Source organism: Alexandromys fortis, unplaced genomic scaffold (genome assembly GCF_014885135.2).
Source record: "Alexandromys fortis isolate MF-2015 unplaced genomic scaffold, M_Fortis_MF-2015_v1.1 scaffold_23, whole genome shotgun sequence".
Classification (NCBI taxonomy): Eukaryota; Metazoa; Chordata; class Mammalia; order Rodentia; family Cricetidae; genus Alexandromys; species Alexandromys fortis.
In genome coordinates, this window is record NW_026067907.1 from 411067 (window position 1) to 425885 (window position 14819).

General features: G+C 42.2%; 1 protein-coding gene across 7 annotated transcripts in view; it reads left to right on the forward strand.

The window, feature by feature from the left end:
* Plekhg1 (pleckstrin homology and RhoGEF domain containing G1) overlaps positions 1–14819 on the forward strand; it is a 214311-nt gene that overhangs the window by 43579 nt on the left and 155913 nt on the right. For 6 of the 7 annotated variants that reach the window (XM_050135707.1, XM_050135708.1, XM_050135711.1 and 3 more), the window contains one exon: positions 14514–14570. The exons of the other annotated variant lie outside the window; for it this stretch is intronic. In XM_050135707.1, coding sequence (XP_049991664.1) covers positions 14514–14570 — 57 coding nt within the window. The remainder of the gene's footprint in view (positions 1–14513; positions 14571–14819) is intronic. 7 annotated transcript variants of the gene reach the window in all.

A 14819-nucleotide genomic window follows, 5' to 3' on the forward strand; every position in this document is an offset into this window, starting at 1 on the left:
AAGAGTAACAATGTAAAATTTGTGGCCTTGGATGGCCCAGAACTTGACAGATGTAGTGACATTTTATGCAGTAGTTGGAGAAGGGAAGGGTGTAAAGTTCAAAGGGCACATAGTGTAACCTCCATCTGCTATCTAGTACACCTAGTGTGACCTCCATCTACTACCTCCATCAGCTCTCTAGTACACCCTAACACATAGTGTGACCTCCATCAGCTCTCTAGTACACCCTAACACATAGTGTGACCTCCATCCACTATCTAGTACACCCTAACACATAGTGTGACCTCTATCTGCTGTCTGGCATCATATCTAAGGCTAGCTTGAAAAATGCATCCCAGGCAAGAACAGCACTCGGAGAAAGCTTCAAAAAACTAAAGTGGATAAAAATAAACATTTAATATACGACAAAATAAATCACTTTCCCCGTTGCCAGAGCAAACAGTTTAAATTCAGACATATGGAAAGATTTAGCTTTCAACCCCTGACTCTAAGCTTACTTCTGGGAGAAACCCATTAGAATAATGAAGTAATGAAACAATTGAACAATAAATCTTGCTCTTTTTTTGGTAGAGAACACAGAAAATGCTTGAAGGTACACCATCATCTCCATATTTTTGGGGCATTTCAACCCCGTGTCTTTGCCCATGAGTTATAGGCAGGCTGTGCTTTGTAAATGATTTCAGAGAGTGGATGGGCCTTGTTGAATATCATCCTTCTAAGGAGAGCTAGTAGTGTCGGGGTGAGTGGATGGGGAATGCAAAATTCTTAAAACACTCCAGGTTTTAGAGTAAACTGAAGGACACTTCCCTGGAAAAATAATTAGTTCAAAATCCTTTTGGATTTGAATATTCAATAAAGCTGTCACCGAAAGCCAAAGGGAATGAAAGTGAGGGCGGGTATGGCTCCACCCCTTCCACCCTCCTACCACAGTGCTCCAAATCCACAGAAATGTCTTTCACATCATTTCATCAAGCTTAGTCCAGAACCTTCCAATTAGTTTCCTGGAAAGTCAGTAAATTTTAGCTCTCTCTGGCTTTATTTTATTTTATTTTATTTTTCAGAGCTCTGGGAGCTGTAAATTTTGCTTTAAATACACACCAGTAAAGTGTCTTAACTCCCTGAAATAACTGCATGGGATTTTGGTAGTTTCATTCGCTAAAATTTCAGATGTGGTGTCGGTAGATGGATGGTCTAGCAAGGTCACCCTTGGTGCTTCTTGAAACTGCAGAAACTGTGGCTCACGTAGATGTGGTCTGTAGTCCAACATACTCAGAAGCAAGCACTTGCTTTGTCTTGTTTCTCATTTCAGGTTTTTAATTATATTTACTTATTTGTTTGTTTGTAATGGGGCAGGGACATATGTCACAGCATACGCTCGGAGACCAGAGGACAACTCGCGGGAGTCTGTTTCCTTGTGTGGTGGGGCAGCATTTGTAAGTGGCGGCAGTGGATGAACACAGGAAAGGGCAGGGACAAGCCACTGCTAACCTCTAGAAGCACCGTAATTTCCACAACAGGGCACTGGCCATACCAGTTCCCTAGATCATGTTACCATCAGCAACCCTAGGAAAAGCCAAGTCTGTCTGAGTTGAAGCTACTCAGGTTTGTATACTCCTCCATTCCTGTGGCTTTCAGAGCTCTGTGTACTAGTCTGATTTTTAAAAAGACAGCTATTAAACATGCTGTTTGGAGCATATACAGGGACTTTCAGAGGCCAGAAGAGGGCATTGAATTCCCTGGAGCTGGAGTTACAGGCAGTTGTGAGCAGCCAGGTGGGTGCTGGGAACCAGACGGCAGTCCCCTGAAAGAGCAGCGAGCACTCCTAACCCCTGCGCCACCTCTGCAGCCCTTTGTTGATGCTTTTTTCTGTTTTTTAATGTCTATAATCTGAGCTCTCCTTGCTCACAGGGCTGACATCTCACGCTTAACCAAGCTCCGTTTTCAGGATCTCGGATATCCGAGTCATGGCCATTCATACCCAGTGAGCTGCATGTGCGGGTTTTCTTTCCCTTTCGTTGGTGATTCAATGTGGGACATTTAATACTCCCAGTTGATTTAACCACTTTAATGGGAGCCGAAGGCATTCAGTCATGTTGAATTTAATTATAAGCCCCATACAGATTTCAGGTATGCTTTTAGGATGCTAGATGCACCTTAAAATACAGAAGCATAATAGATGTACAGTGATTTGGCAGGACCCATCAGGTTGTTAAATGTTTGAAGGGCCCTCCTTTTATGCAACAAGGGATACCAGAATGGATTTTGATTATATGCTCCGTAGTTTGCGATTTATGAAAGGCAGAACAGTAGTTTTTTTTAGAGAGATTGAAAATGAACATGTCTAGGTATTAGCAGAGGGCAAGCTGAGGGTGAAGACATGAAACAGTTATTATCTTTAGGTCTGAGTTATCATTTCTAGATAAGCTGGCGGCTTCCTGTGCAAATGGCTGTGGAGTCAGCACATTAGGATTTAAGCTCTCTGTGAAAGACACACAAAATTGTTATCAACAGTTATGAGTCCCTCTTTGAGGTCATTAGGCTTCAAAGTGTTAAGGCTCATGAAAAGAACCTTTGTGTTTTTTTAAAGAAAAATAAACAATTTTTGCTCCAAACAGCATGTTTAATAGCTGTCTTTTTAAAAATCAGACTAGTACACAGAGCTCTGAAAGCCACAGGAATGGAGGAGTATACAAACCTGAGTAGCTTCAACTCAGACAGACTTGGCTTTTCCTAGGGTTGCTGATGGTAACATGATCTAGGGAACTGGTATGGCCAGTGCCCTGTTGTGGAAATTACGGTGCTTCTAGAGGTTAGCAGTGGCTTGTCCCTGCCCTTTCCTGTGTTCATCCACTGCCGCCACTTACAAATGCTGCCCCACCACACAAGGAAACAGGTCTTCCTGTCCTCGTTTGTCTTTATAATCTTGTTCAAATGGAGCTTTCGGTATTTGTTTTAATTCCCCGTTTAATACTTTACGGTTAAGTCCGTGTGTTTGGAGGAGAGCATTGCTCAATTTTGGTGTATTCTCTTTGTTTGAAGTTAGATGTCTCATGCATAGAAGTTGTCTGCCCTAGACAGATATATTGTTTTAAAGCTCGAAATACATTGGGAAGAGATGCAGTCAAAGCAAACACCTCATTTCCAAGGCATACTCTCCTATGTTAATACTGGGATCATTGATTATTTCTTCTCTGTCGAGCTCTGGGTGGAACAAGGGAGAACCTTAACATTATTCAATTGTCTCTTCTTCCCTGGTTAGCACAGGACTTTCCCAGTTCTTTCCCTGAAAGCCCCATATCTGGAAATCCCCTGCCTCCAGGACCGTCGGTCACTCTACCTGGAACATTCCAGTTTTTTAGACTATTTTTACCGTGTCACAATGGAATACATAAATGATTTTTCGAACAACACATGTACTTTGTGTATCATGTTAATTTATACATAGAATGCCCTTCCATAGCCCCAAGCCCCTAGCTCACTCACACGGTTCCTCAGAATAGCACAGGCTTCTCTGCCCTCCTGTGTACTTCACTGTTGTCTTGCCATGCCTCCCCCTACAAGCTGTTCTGATTCACACCTCCTTCCCACAGATTCTAGAACCTTCCTCTCATCAGGAAGCATTCTTCTTTCTCCTTTAACATCCCCTGACTCTTGCTTGAACCTTTCTTATATTTGCTCTTCCCTTTTACTGAGGGTCACCCAACTATTTTGGATTCCTGAAATTAGGGAAAATGAAGGTTACAAGCAGAACATTCCAGAACATGGTAGGGAGAAGAAAAGGACTTCTTCTGCCCAGGTAGCAGCTCTCTTGCCAGGTAGTTATGTGTAAGAATGGACTTGATGGTTGGGGCTTAAGTTTCTGCCTTTTACCTGGAATTTTAATTTAATTGGATGAAACTTAATCTCTGAAATTATTTTATATTCCCAAAATTCTTCCAACTAACAATTAGTTAATAAGTGACCAAAATAGAAGCTATGAAAAAAAAATATAGCAGGAAATAGAATTATACAACCTGGACGCATTCCTGAAATTTCACCGTGGTTTGGCTTCAGTAAATTACCACTTTAGCTGCAGCTTAAACAATATATTTAGACTTAGCTTTAAGCGTGGGAGCCTCGTGTGTAAACACCACCGAATGCCATTCTTTTAATGAATGGGGGACACAATTTTCTTTTTTCATTTCCTACGGTAAGCCCATGTCTTCTGGGAAGGCTTAAACTTGCATTACCCAAACCTTAAAAAGCGAAAGGCATTCACTCAAGTCTATTTTAACTGAGCCACAGAATTCTCGCTGTTGACACGCAGATCCCAACGCTAGAGGGTACGCTGTGGGAAACCTAACCATCCACAGTGGGAAGGCCCGGAAGACATGCCCTTCACTCCTCCTGTAAAGCACAAAATGGGGAGAGAGCACCAGCACACGTGAAGACCTTCGCTGTTGCCCTTTTCCTTGTGCCAGACCTTAGGGTTGGCACTGCTGCTCAGCCGGGTGAGTTAATGTGAAGGGTTTAACTTGGCCCTGAAGTATCAGGGGTTAAGTGAATCCCACGGGCAACATTGGATCATAGCAAAAGGGGATCTTGTACTGAGAATCAATTTCCAGGCTGGAGCTAGTTTGCAGAGCCGGAACCCTTTGAAGGAAGGACAGCCAGGTCCTTCTGAGGAAGGAGAATTTCAGCGTTAGCCTTTCTTTCCCAAGTCCTTCCGCAGAAGGACCTACGGCATTTTACAAGGGTAGCTGTGTGCTGGAGAAAGGAAATGACCTAGGCCTTGGGGCATGGGTGCCACTCTAGTCCTGGGGAGACAGAGACAAGTGGATCCCTGTGGCTCACTGGCTACCAGCCTAACCTACTTGGCAAGCTCTAGGCCAAGTCTTTAAAAGACTCTGTTTCAAAAACAAGGTGGATGGTACCTGAGGAAAGAGACCCTTAATGTTGTCCTCCAACCCCCCCTCAAACACACATGTACACATATGTCACGCATATGTGTACACATGCTCTCTCTGCAATAAATCAACCACATTTTACATAGCCTGCCTAAACTGGCTAGACAGACAATTCTACCAGCTTTCTGTAAAAGAAACTAGCAGCATTTTGCAGACAGAGTGATCTGTGAAGTTGGGGCTCCCTGAGGTATGTCTGAAGTGATAATCATCTGAAATATAGAGCTGTGCTAAGAAACCTCCGTGTGCTCCTGTGCTAGACGCAGAGTTCATTAGAGATAAAGATCCGTGGCCCCAGGGCAGGTTAAAAATGGCAGGGTTTCCTTTGCATTGAGCCCTTCTTGCTCTCTTCCCTCCCTGGGAGTGAAATTCTTCAAGGTGAACATTTCCTCTCTTTTTGAAGTGAAAAATCTACATTCACAAAACCAGAGCTTCACAGGCTGTCTTGGTGGCTATGCGACCAAGGGCCATGGTGGCAAGCAGTGACTGAGCAGTCCCTGTGAGATGTTAGCAGAAGTCACGCCTGTCCATGTTTCCTCTTCCTCCCAAAAGCTCCCCGAAATCGCCTCAAGACTGATGTGAAATAAGTACTCGGATGTATTTGGTAGTTTACTTTTTCATGTCTGATATGTCAAATACTTTTTCTTTGTCTGAGTTGGGAAGGTGAAGGAGCCCTCCAAAAGAAAAAAATTACCTTCCTTTCTACAACATTTGTGGGTGATGGAGAACAGTTTTCCATATGTAGCCTGAATAACAGCAGTGTTTATACAGAAGCCTGCTTAAAAGCAAACCAGCTCCTCCTCATCAAATCCATAGCTAGATACAGACTCAGATGTGTGATGCCAGCTCCCTAAATATGATATTATTGGAAAGCCACCACAGGCGACTGTTTCTCTTTGCCGAGCATATGTTAGTTATGGTGCATGTACGTATGTGTGTGTTCATGTGTACATGCATGTGGAGGTCACAGGGCAACACTGGTTGTCTCCCTCAGTTCTTCTCCATCTTACTCTTCGAGGCAGGGTCTCTCCATGAACCTGAAACTCATCGGTTTGGCAGGGATGTCCAGGAAATGAGTTTCTGGGATCCTCCAATCTCCTGGCCTTGTTCCCCAGCACTGTGGTTACAAGTACATGCCACCATGTCTGGCTTCTTATGTGGGTTCTAGAGATCTGAACTCAGGTCCTCTGCTTGCATAGCAGGCATCTGGCCAACTGAGCCACCTCCCCAGCCCTGGGAGACTGAGCTTTTAGCACCACACCCCGCTGAATCTTAATCATTTTAAAGGACATTCACCATGTTTGTTACCATGGTTCCTTCTCATCCCTTGGCCACAGAGGTGAACTTGCTTCACATCATGGATCTAACTAGAGATGCTCTTGAACTCTAACTCCTAAAAGATGGTTCTTCTGAAGTGTCTGCTAAGAAAAAGGCTACCATGTTCTGTGGCTTTTTTCCATCTTATTAGGTGTAGACACTGTAACAACCTTCCTAACTGTCACAGCCATGTCCCTTTCTTTATTTGAGTCGGTCTTTTATCCCACAGCTCCCCTTCACTGTGCTACCAAGACCCTGGTTTTGATGCTGTGGTTGTACTATTCTGTGCATGGCTTCAGTTGCCTTGCACTTTGGGCTTTGCCTCTGGCTAAAATACTCTGACTGTCCCACCGGTTGGCGGCTCCCTTAGAAGTAAAGACTACAGGCGTCTTTACTAGTCCTTAATCTCTACCTTGACAAACCATCAGTGCTCAAATGGTGGGGATTCATGCATTTTAGGAGTCTGCCATGGAATGGCAGGACCAGAGAATTCCTGGAAGTTCCCAAGCCAGCTAGCCCACCACACTTAGTGAAAACAGCAAGAGACCCTGTCTCAAACATCTGGGCTTGTGCTCTGAACCTTCACATGTGTGCCATGAAATGTGATCGTAGACATTCACACACATAAGTGGATGTGCACATATATCCTTGCATGGTGCACATACACACACACGCACACACACACACACACACACACACACACAATTTTTCTCTAACAGCCTTCTTTGCTGTGAAGTGTGAAAATGAGAGCAGCTTGCGAGAAATCTGGAAAAGGGTCTCTTACTGGAAACCCCGATCTTTGATTCTACGTTTGAAGGAATAAACCCCATGGTAAGTCGGTTTGTTAACCATTAATCCTTTTGGAAAATAAAGACAGGATGGCAGCATCATAACTCATGAATAGTGTAGCTGTCTGCTTTTGCTTTCATTTTATATAAGCCTGCAGCCAGTGTACCATGAAATCTAGCCCAGGTTTGGGAAGCACCTCTATAGCTCAATTTAATGGCATTTAAAGAACCTCCGTCAGTTCTACTAGGTGCTCTTGAATGAGCCCAAGGAAGCCAGGAATTGTATAAACTAGGGCCTGAACTTGTCTTAAGAGCTCTACTCATTTCATGCCCGTTATGTATGCATCGCGTGCAGGGCCTGGCGAGACATGCCAACCTGATACACGATATCTGAACTGAGTGGCCTTCACTTGACAAATTGTTCCTAATATAGCTGTCAAAATGCCACTGAAAACAATCCAGTTTATTAAAAACTGCTTGATATATGTAGTTTTTCTAAGCACACATCCACTGTACTGGGCAGATGGACTCCTCAGAGATACTGTGCCCCCACTCGCTTGGTAATCCCCTGGGCCTGGCACCAGGCCTGGTACCCATAAGGCAGCCACTGCATAATTGGATTAAATTGTGGGTGAAGTTAATGGATATCCCAGGTAGGAGACCAGGAAATACAAGCTCTTAAAAGGTTTCTTCATTTTCTGTAGCCTCAGCCCCCAGGTTCTAGGTGGTTGGTTCATTAGTTTTAAAGTGATTGAAGCTCACAAGGTTTCTGTCACAAGAAGAGACTAAATTGAGCATCTAAGGAGAACGGTAGAGTCTGTCTCGGGATGGCTCTGTGTGCACAAGTGTGTGAGTCTGCGTGACAGACCCTAAGCACACAGCAAAAAGGAACAATAGCCAATTATAAAATAGCTCCTCATCTCCATGAATGAAGACTGCAAGCAGTTGCCAAATGTTCTTACCCCCAAAGATGTGATCATTTGAATTCCCTAACCAACTCCAGCCTCAGCTCAGTCAATGAGTTTCTACCGTGAATTCTGTAGCAGCTGGGTTTCCTTGTGTATATTCAAGTGATGGGACATAGATTGTCCAGAAACAGAGTTTCCTCCTATAGAAAAAATACTGACATCAGTGAACATTACAGAAGCAACAACAAGAAGATGGGAAAGGAGGGCATTCCTTGAATTCTACTTGTTTTTAGTTTGGGTTTATTTATTTTAGTCATAACCTTTGTAGGAAAAGCAGGATGACTGTTAGGTGGTGCGTGTGTGTGTGTGTGTGTGTGTGTGTGTGTGTGTGTTACTAAGGTTTGAATGTGGAGCCTTGTGTATGCTATGTCCAACTTTATTAACAATTGGAAAGATACAAATTTAAGGCACAGTAACCCCATTTTATACTCCTCTGAATAGATATAAATGAAACATTACGGTATCACATGTTAGCCATAATATTTGATGCAAAAGAACTTGCATGTACTCTCTGCATGGATTGTGGGCCAGTGCAATCTGTCTCGAGCAGGGTAGTGTTCAGTGTGTGCATTTTGAACAATCCAGCCCTTCCACCCAGGCAAATGCATTGTGGAATCCCCTGCCTGTGAATGCAGAGGACCTGTGATATGGGTTCCACTGGAGAACCCCTGAAAACCATCTGAAGATCGAAAAGACAGAGTATATACAGTCATGTCGTTGGGCCAGAGTCTGTCAACTGTAGTGAGGAACATTCATAACTGTGAAAGCTAATTAGAGTGTGTGCACACCCATTAGCCAGCTATGATGTTGCTAGCAGACCTGCTTGGGACCACTGTCCTGTATGGGGTTCATCATGGACAGAAATGTCAACGTTCGGTGTGCCTGTGAATAGATCACAGTTCATCTAGAGTTATAATTCACCCAGGCAGGCAGTTAACACCACATAAAGAACAAAACAGCACGAAGGCTCCTCACAAACAGGTAAAGCAAGTCTTGGTGTGTGCACATAAAATTATTCTGCCAGCTTACACATTAGATCAGTGTGAACTTGTACTGCATCGGCCCATCCCCAGGCTCCTCATGTGAACGAGAGTTCTGGACTCCAAATTCTCTCTTGTTCACGTCTGTGAGGAGCAGGGCAATATCTGCTTTCCAGGTGAGTTAACTGATCTGGCTGGGACAGTGTGACTGTCCACGAAGCAGTCACTATTATTAGGCGGATCAATCGTAGCAAACGCCACAGCGTATTTAATAAACGTCATCACACGTGGGCTAAGATCAGGGCAAGGAAAAGGAAAACGCTGGTTCATTCAAGGCCTATAATGGATAACTGGAGGCTGTGCATCTGTAACAGCAAAGAATGTTATCTCACCCGCGTGGTAGAACCTTGCTACTTGTTTTATGACCTACAGATGAACGAAGGTATCCAAAGGACCAATTGAAGCAAGGAAGTGTTGCTACGCACAGAGAATGGGAGACCTTGGAACACTCAGTCCTAAATGATAGGTCTTTATCAAGCCACTCCCCTTAGCGCTCAAGAAGCTCTGCAAAGGAGGGGGTAGAAAGGTCGTCAGAGCCATTGGGGATGGACGACACCAAGGAGACAGTGTCATCCAGACCCAGCAGGACTGACGTACCTGTGAACTCACAGAGACTGTGGGAGTATCCATGGGGCCTGCACATGTCCTAGCAATATGGGGTCCTACCCCTGGGAGGGGAAGTAGACACAAGCCCCCGTGCCTAACCAAGAAGCTATCTCCATTTGACATATACTTGCAAAGGAAAAATTAGTTTCCTCTGTTGGAGTCTCACCAGGCATACAAACCACACTTAAGGTCAGGCCCAATGCTTAACACCACATGGTCAACATAAAATGAACTCGGTGGTATTTTTTGGAGATTTTTGTCTCATATTGCATTGTTTGGGGTGTTTTGTTTTCATTTTTGCTTTACTTTACTGATCTTTCTCTTGTGTCTTATGGTTTCTGACTTTATGTTTTATGGGTTTTGTGTGTGTGTGTGTGTTTCTGTATGTATGTGTTTCTTGTGCTTTTCGTTATTTCTTATTCCTGTTTGTTTGTTTATTTGCCTGTTTGTTTTTTAAGGAAAGAAAAGGAAGGAGTGGTGTTGCACGGACGGGAGGCGGGAGGATCTGGGATGAGATGAGGGAAGAAAATCTGTGATCAGATATATTCTATGAAAAAGTTATTTTCAATAAAAAATCATAACGAAAGAAAGAAAGAAAGAAAGAAAGAAAGAAAGAAAGAAAGAAAGAAAGAAAGAAAGAGAGAGTTTCTCTGTCGCAGTGGATCAGAGTCCCAGCACACCTTAGCAGCATTCTCAGATCGAAGGGACAGGTGGGACATTTGTGGAATGGCGCCCCAAGATGGCAGGCCCAGGGAGAAGCAAGACTCTAATTCAAACAGAAAGCCTTTCAAGCTTTATGTCCTCAAATTTTAGATTGCCTCAAAAACACTGTCTTTGTCTACTTGATCATCCAGGGTTTTAGTTTTAAAAATATTTTCTAGAAACTTCGGAAGAGATTGAGAAAATTTTGTTGTTGGTCTTTTGCCTTGTTGGTTAACTGATTTAGGAAGTCCATGGGTTTTACTCACGGAAGTAACAAATCCATGGCGGGGTGGGGGGAAGGTTGCTATCTGTGGGGCAGCTATCTGTCAACTAAGTGACATCTTAGGAAAGATATGCATGCTGGAGACTTTGTACAGGAGTTATCCGAAGTAGAATTGGTCCTTTTAAGACCATGCATTGAAAACTGTTTCTAGCTAGTCACGTAACAATCCTTCTCGTGTCGTCCTACATATAAAAAGCAGCATTGGTTCCTTCCCTGGGCGATTTTGTTAGCATTCATTCTGGAATATCTAGACTTGATGCTGTAGCTGTTGCCCCAGCTCTTCAGCTTCTACCTGAATGTCACCTAAAATTAAAGGTGAGCTAGCTTATTTTAGACACTGGAGTTAAAAGGACATGGTGCTATATTGGACTTCATGTTTCCTCTTTATAAAAAAAAAAAAAACCAACCCTGACATTTTATTTATTTTTATACATGAACTCACATTACCTGGTTTTGCCTTTGTAACTGACTTTAAACATCGCCTTGCTTGCCTTCCAGACTATAAGCCTAGCCTTGTCCTTGGGCCAAAAGCAATAAAATGAGATTTGTTTTGCCATGATTCAGCTAAGGGTGATCAGCATTTTCTTGGCATATATATAACATTGATGGTTATTTTATAACATTTCCCTAACCTTCCTTCTGAAGTGTAATGAAGGTTCATTTTGTTTTTACATCGAATTCTATTTGTATTTAATGCCCCAAGCACACTCCATTAGTGGATTTTGCACTTAAGGCCAAATAATCAAATATTCTTGATTTTTTTTAATCCCATATTGAATTTACAGAGCAGCCGATGAGGTTCCCAGGTGTTCATCTATAAATAATCCCCGCTGCTTGTAAATGTTCCCTCCCCCACTTGCCTTGTATTCCTATCAGGCCAAAAATACCAGTGTGCTGGTTTACCTCATATTGAATTTCCTAACAGTATAGTGTTGCTGTTCTTCTGAAAAACCTAATGCATGTGTACTTTTCTCCATTTCTCATGAAGCAACTGTTATTGACCCCCAAATTGCTCTGTTACTGTCTTCTTTGTGTCTTTTATGAGGGTAATTTTTTCTGACTATGTCTCCTTGGTGATGATCTCCATTCTCAATCCCTTGTGACTAGACATGGCTGTTATTGGATAAAACCCCTTGCTTTTTGCATATTGTGCGTTAGATCGTTTCGTGAAATTGTGCACTTTCTTATCATTTATGATTTTTCTCCTGGAAGCCAAGTTGGGTGGTGATGAAGCCCATAATTCCAGCACTTGGGCGGTGGAGGCAAGAGGACCAATTAGAGGTCATTCCCAGTTATATAGTGAATTGAGGCAAGCCTGGGCTACCAGACCCTTTCTCATAACACCGTCCCTCTTTAAAAAAAAAAGAAAAAGAAAAAGAAAAAAGAAAAAACAAGAAAAATCTTTCTCTTAGGGTTGGGAGTAGAGCACTAGCCACACTCCAAGCATGAGGCCCTGAGTTCCACAAGCAAACAAACTCAATTGTGCTGTCTAAGTGTACAGCCTTGTCGCCTGCTCATGGTAGTAACTAGCCTGTATATTCCCTTTCACTATTGTATAGTGATCTTCTATTTTTTTTATTTTTCTGTATTTAAAGTACTTTATAAGACTATCAAACACCGTACTAGATATTGATGGAGCCCAGTGTCAGATGCTGAAGCTCTTCCTGCCTTCTGATAACGCACAGTGTCTCTATGCGTACCTATGTATACCTGTAGAACAGTCCCCATACTGATGTGACGTTAATTAGAAACTGGCTGCAGCACTCTCTGTTTAGGATCCTTGCATCTTATTTGAATCAAAGAAGTGCCTTACTTTTGTTTCTTTGTGTAGATTGGTGAAGAGTCTTCGGTTTGCTTCAGCAAGCCAATCAGACAGCCTCTTTTTAAACTGCAGTTTGGAGATTTTTAAAATAAACCATACTGGCTCATATTTCAAGCATTTCTATTTTGGGCTCAGTTCTGATCATTAAATATCAGCTTAGAAAACTTCTCACTGAGATCCTCACATTGGCCCCTGAAGATACTTTTCAATACTCTACATGTTAAAATCTTTTCCATGTCTGGCTTGCATTCCTTGAATAATTCTCTTCTCATGTTTGGTTTTAAGGCTACATTTTCAAAAAAAAAAAAAAAAAAAAAAAACAAGTCTCTGTGGTTCCATAATTTGCAAAGAAGCAGCTTTTAATTTTAACTCATTAAATTGTGCATTCTTCCTTATATCTGTACACACACACACACGGTCCTTTTCTAGCTTAACTGAAACTAAATATTTAGTTCATTCCTTTGCTTTCTCCAATTTAAAACTAAAACGGCATCACTTACTTGAGTCACAAGCAAATTTCAAATTCCTTTGTTTTGACTCCCCACATATGAGATAAAATTAACTTACTCATTTTAATGTGAGAGCTGCGATTTCATCTTTAGGTGGGACTAAATATTATAAAAAGATTTTATTGGGTGGATTTTTTTCAAATGTTTTACAAGTTTGCACTTTTTCGGACTGTTCTAACAATGGTCATCCTTCACCCCCATACCTCGCTTGCTGTGTTGTTACTCAACAAGCTCTTCTTCTCTCTTACATTCTTATTTTGACCCTTCCATCAGTCACATAGAATAATTTCTAGAATGTTCATAAAGATATGGAGTTGGGGGACTACAGAAATGGCTCAGTGGTTAAGAGCACTGGCTGCTCTTCCAGAAGATCCAGCTTCAGTTCCCCACACCCACATCGTGGCTCAGAACCTCTGTAACTCCAGTTTAAGGAACTATGCCCTCTTCTGGCCTCTTCAGGCACTGCATGCATATGGTGCTCATGCATACTCTCAGGCAAAACACCCAAACCCCACATGCATTAGATAAAAATATTTCTAAAAAAGATATACGATTGTTAAATTTCTAAGCACATTTGCTTTTCTTTTAAAAATTGACAACACTGACTTCACTTGGGCAGTGCGTATCTTGAAACTTTGAACACTGAGGTGTCTACGACTCCTCCTTTTCAAACACGGTGAAGAGACAAAACCAGAAATTCTATTCTTCTAGAGGCAAGATGGAAGACTCCACCTTCCAACTGCCTCATAGAGATGGAAGCTGAGAAGAATTCATGGGTAGAGACATGGAGAGAAACTCAAGGATCCTTGGCCACAGCCTTGGAGGCTGGATCTTAGAGATGCTGCAGCGGAGACTGACTGGCATCTTACTCCCCTCTTCTTCCCTGCTTTGTGGCCTCTGGGTTCATCCTCCCTTTACTAGGAGAAGCACTTCCGGGTTCGGGGAAAATGGTTGGAATTCTTGACTTTCAGAACTATCAAAAGTTCAAGTCTTGAATTTTTTGAGCCAAGAAGAAAATGAAAGATAAGTGGGCATCAGTGTCGTTTCAGTATGACCGCCTATAAGATTTGTGGGGTTTTAATTCTTTTTATGATTATTTTAGAATTGTTGTGACAGTTTCTTGGTAAATTCTGGCCTTGTGGCTACTAATCCTCACTTGTTGCTTTAAGTCAGCGCTAATATCTCATCCATGTTCCGGGGCAGAGGAGATGGCTCAGTATGTAAGAGCATATGTGCAAGCATGAGGACCTGAGTTCAAATCTCTGGCACCCCTGTGACCAGCCAAGTATGACCACAGGTGCCTAGAACTCCATAGCTGTGTGGGCCGGAAACAGGAGGAGCACTCTGAGTTGTTGATTCCTTTCTGAAAAGAGGGACATGGAGAAGGATAGGGCAGGACACCCGACGTCCTCCTCTGTCCTCTGTCCCTGTACACATATAACACACACACATGAAAACTAAGTAAATAAAGATAATTCTAAAAAGTAACATTTTAATAAATCAATTATTTTTTTTTTTTTTTGTCTCCACTATAGGTGAGACAGTAGGAGTCGTGGGTAAAGACGTCAGAAAAGCCAGCGCCAACTGTGAAAGTAAGCTGTTTCCCTTTTTCTCACTTTCCTGTTCTGGGTTTTCTCTCTTTTTTTTTTTTTGGCTACTTAATTATGAAATATGTGACAAAAGGTTAATGTTTATAATTTATGTTCATTAGATTTATATATTTTTATAGATTATAGACTGAAGCAATTTTTTTTATTTTTAAGTAGGTTCTTTAAAAACAGACACACTATTTTAAAATAATGCTTAACTCTCTTGCTATCCAGAATAAGAACTGTTGTTAG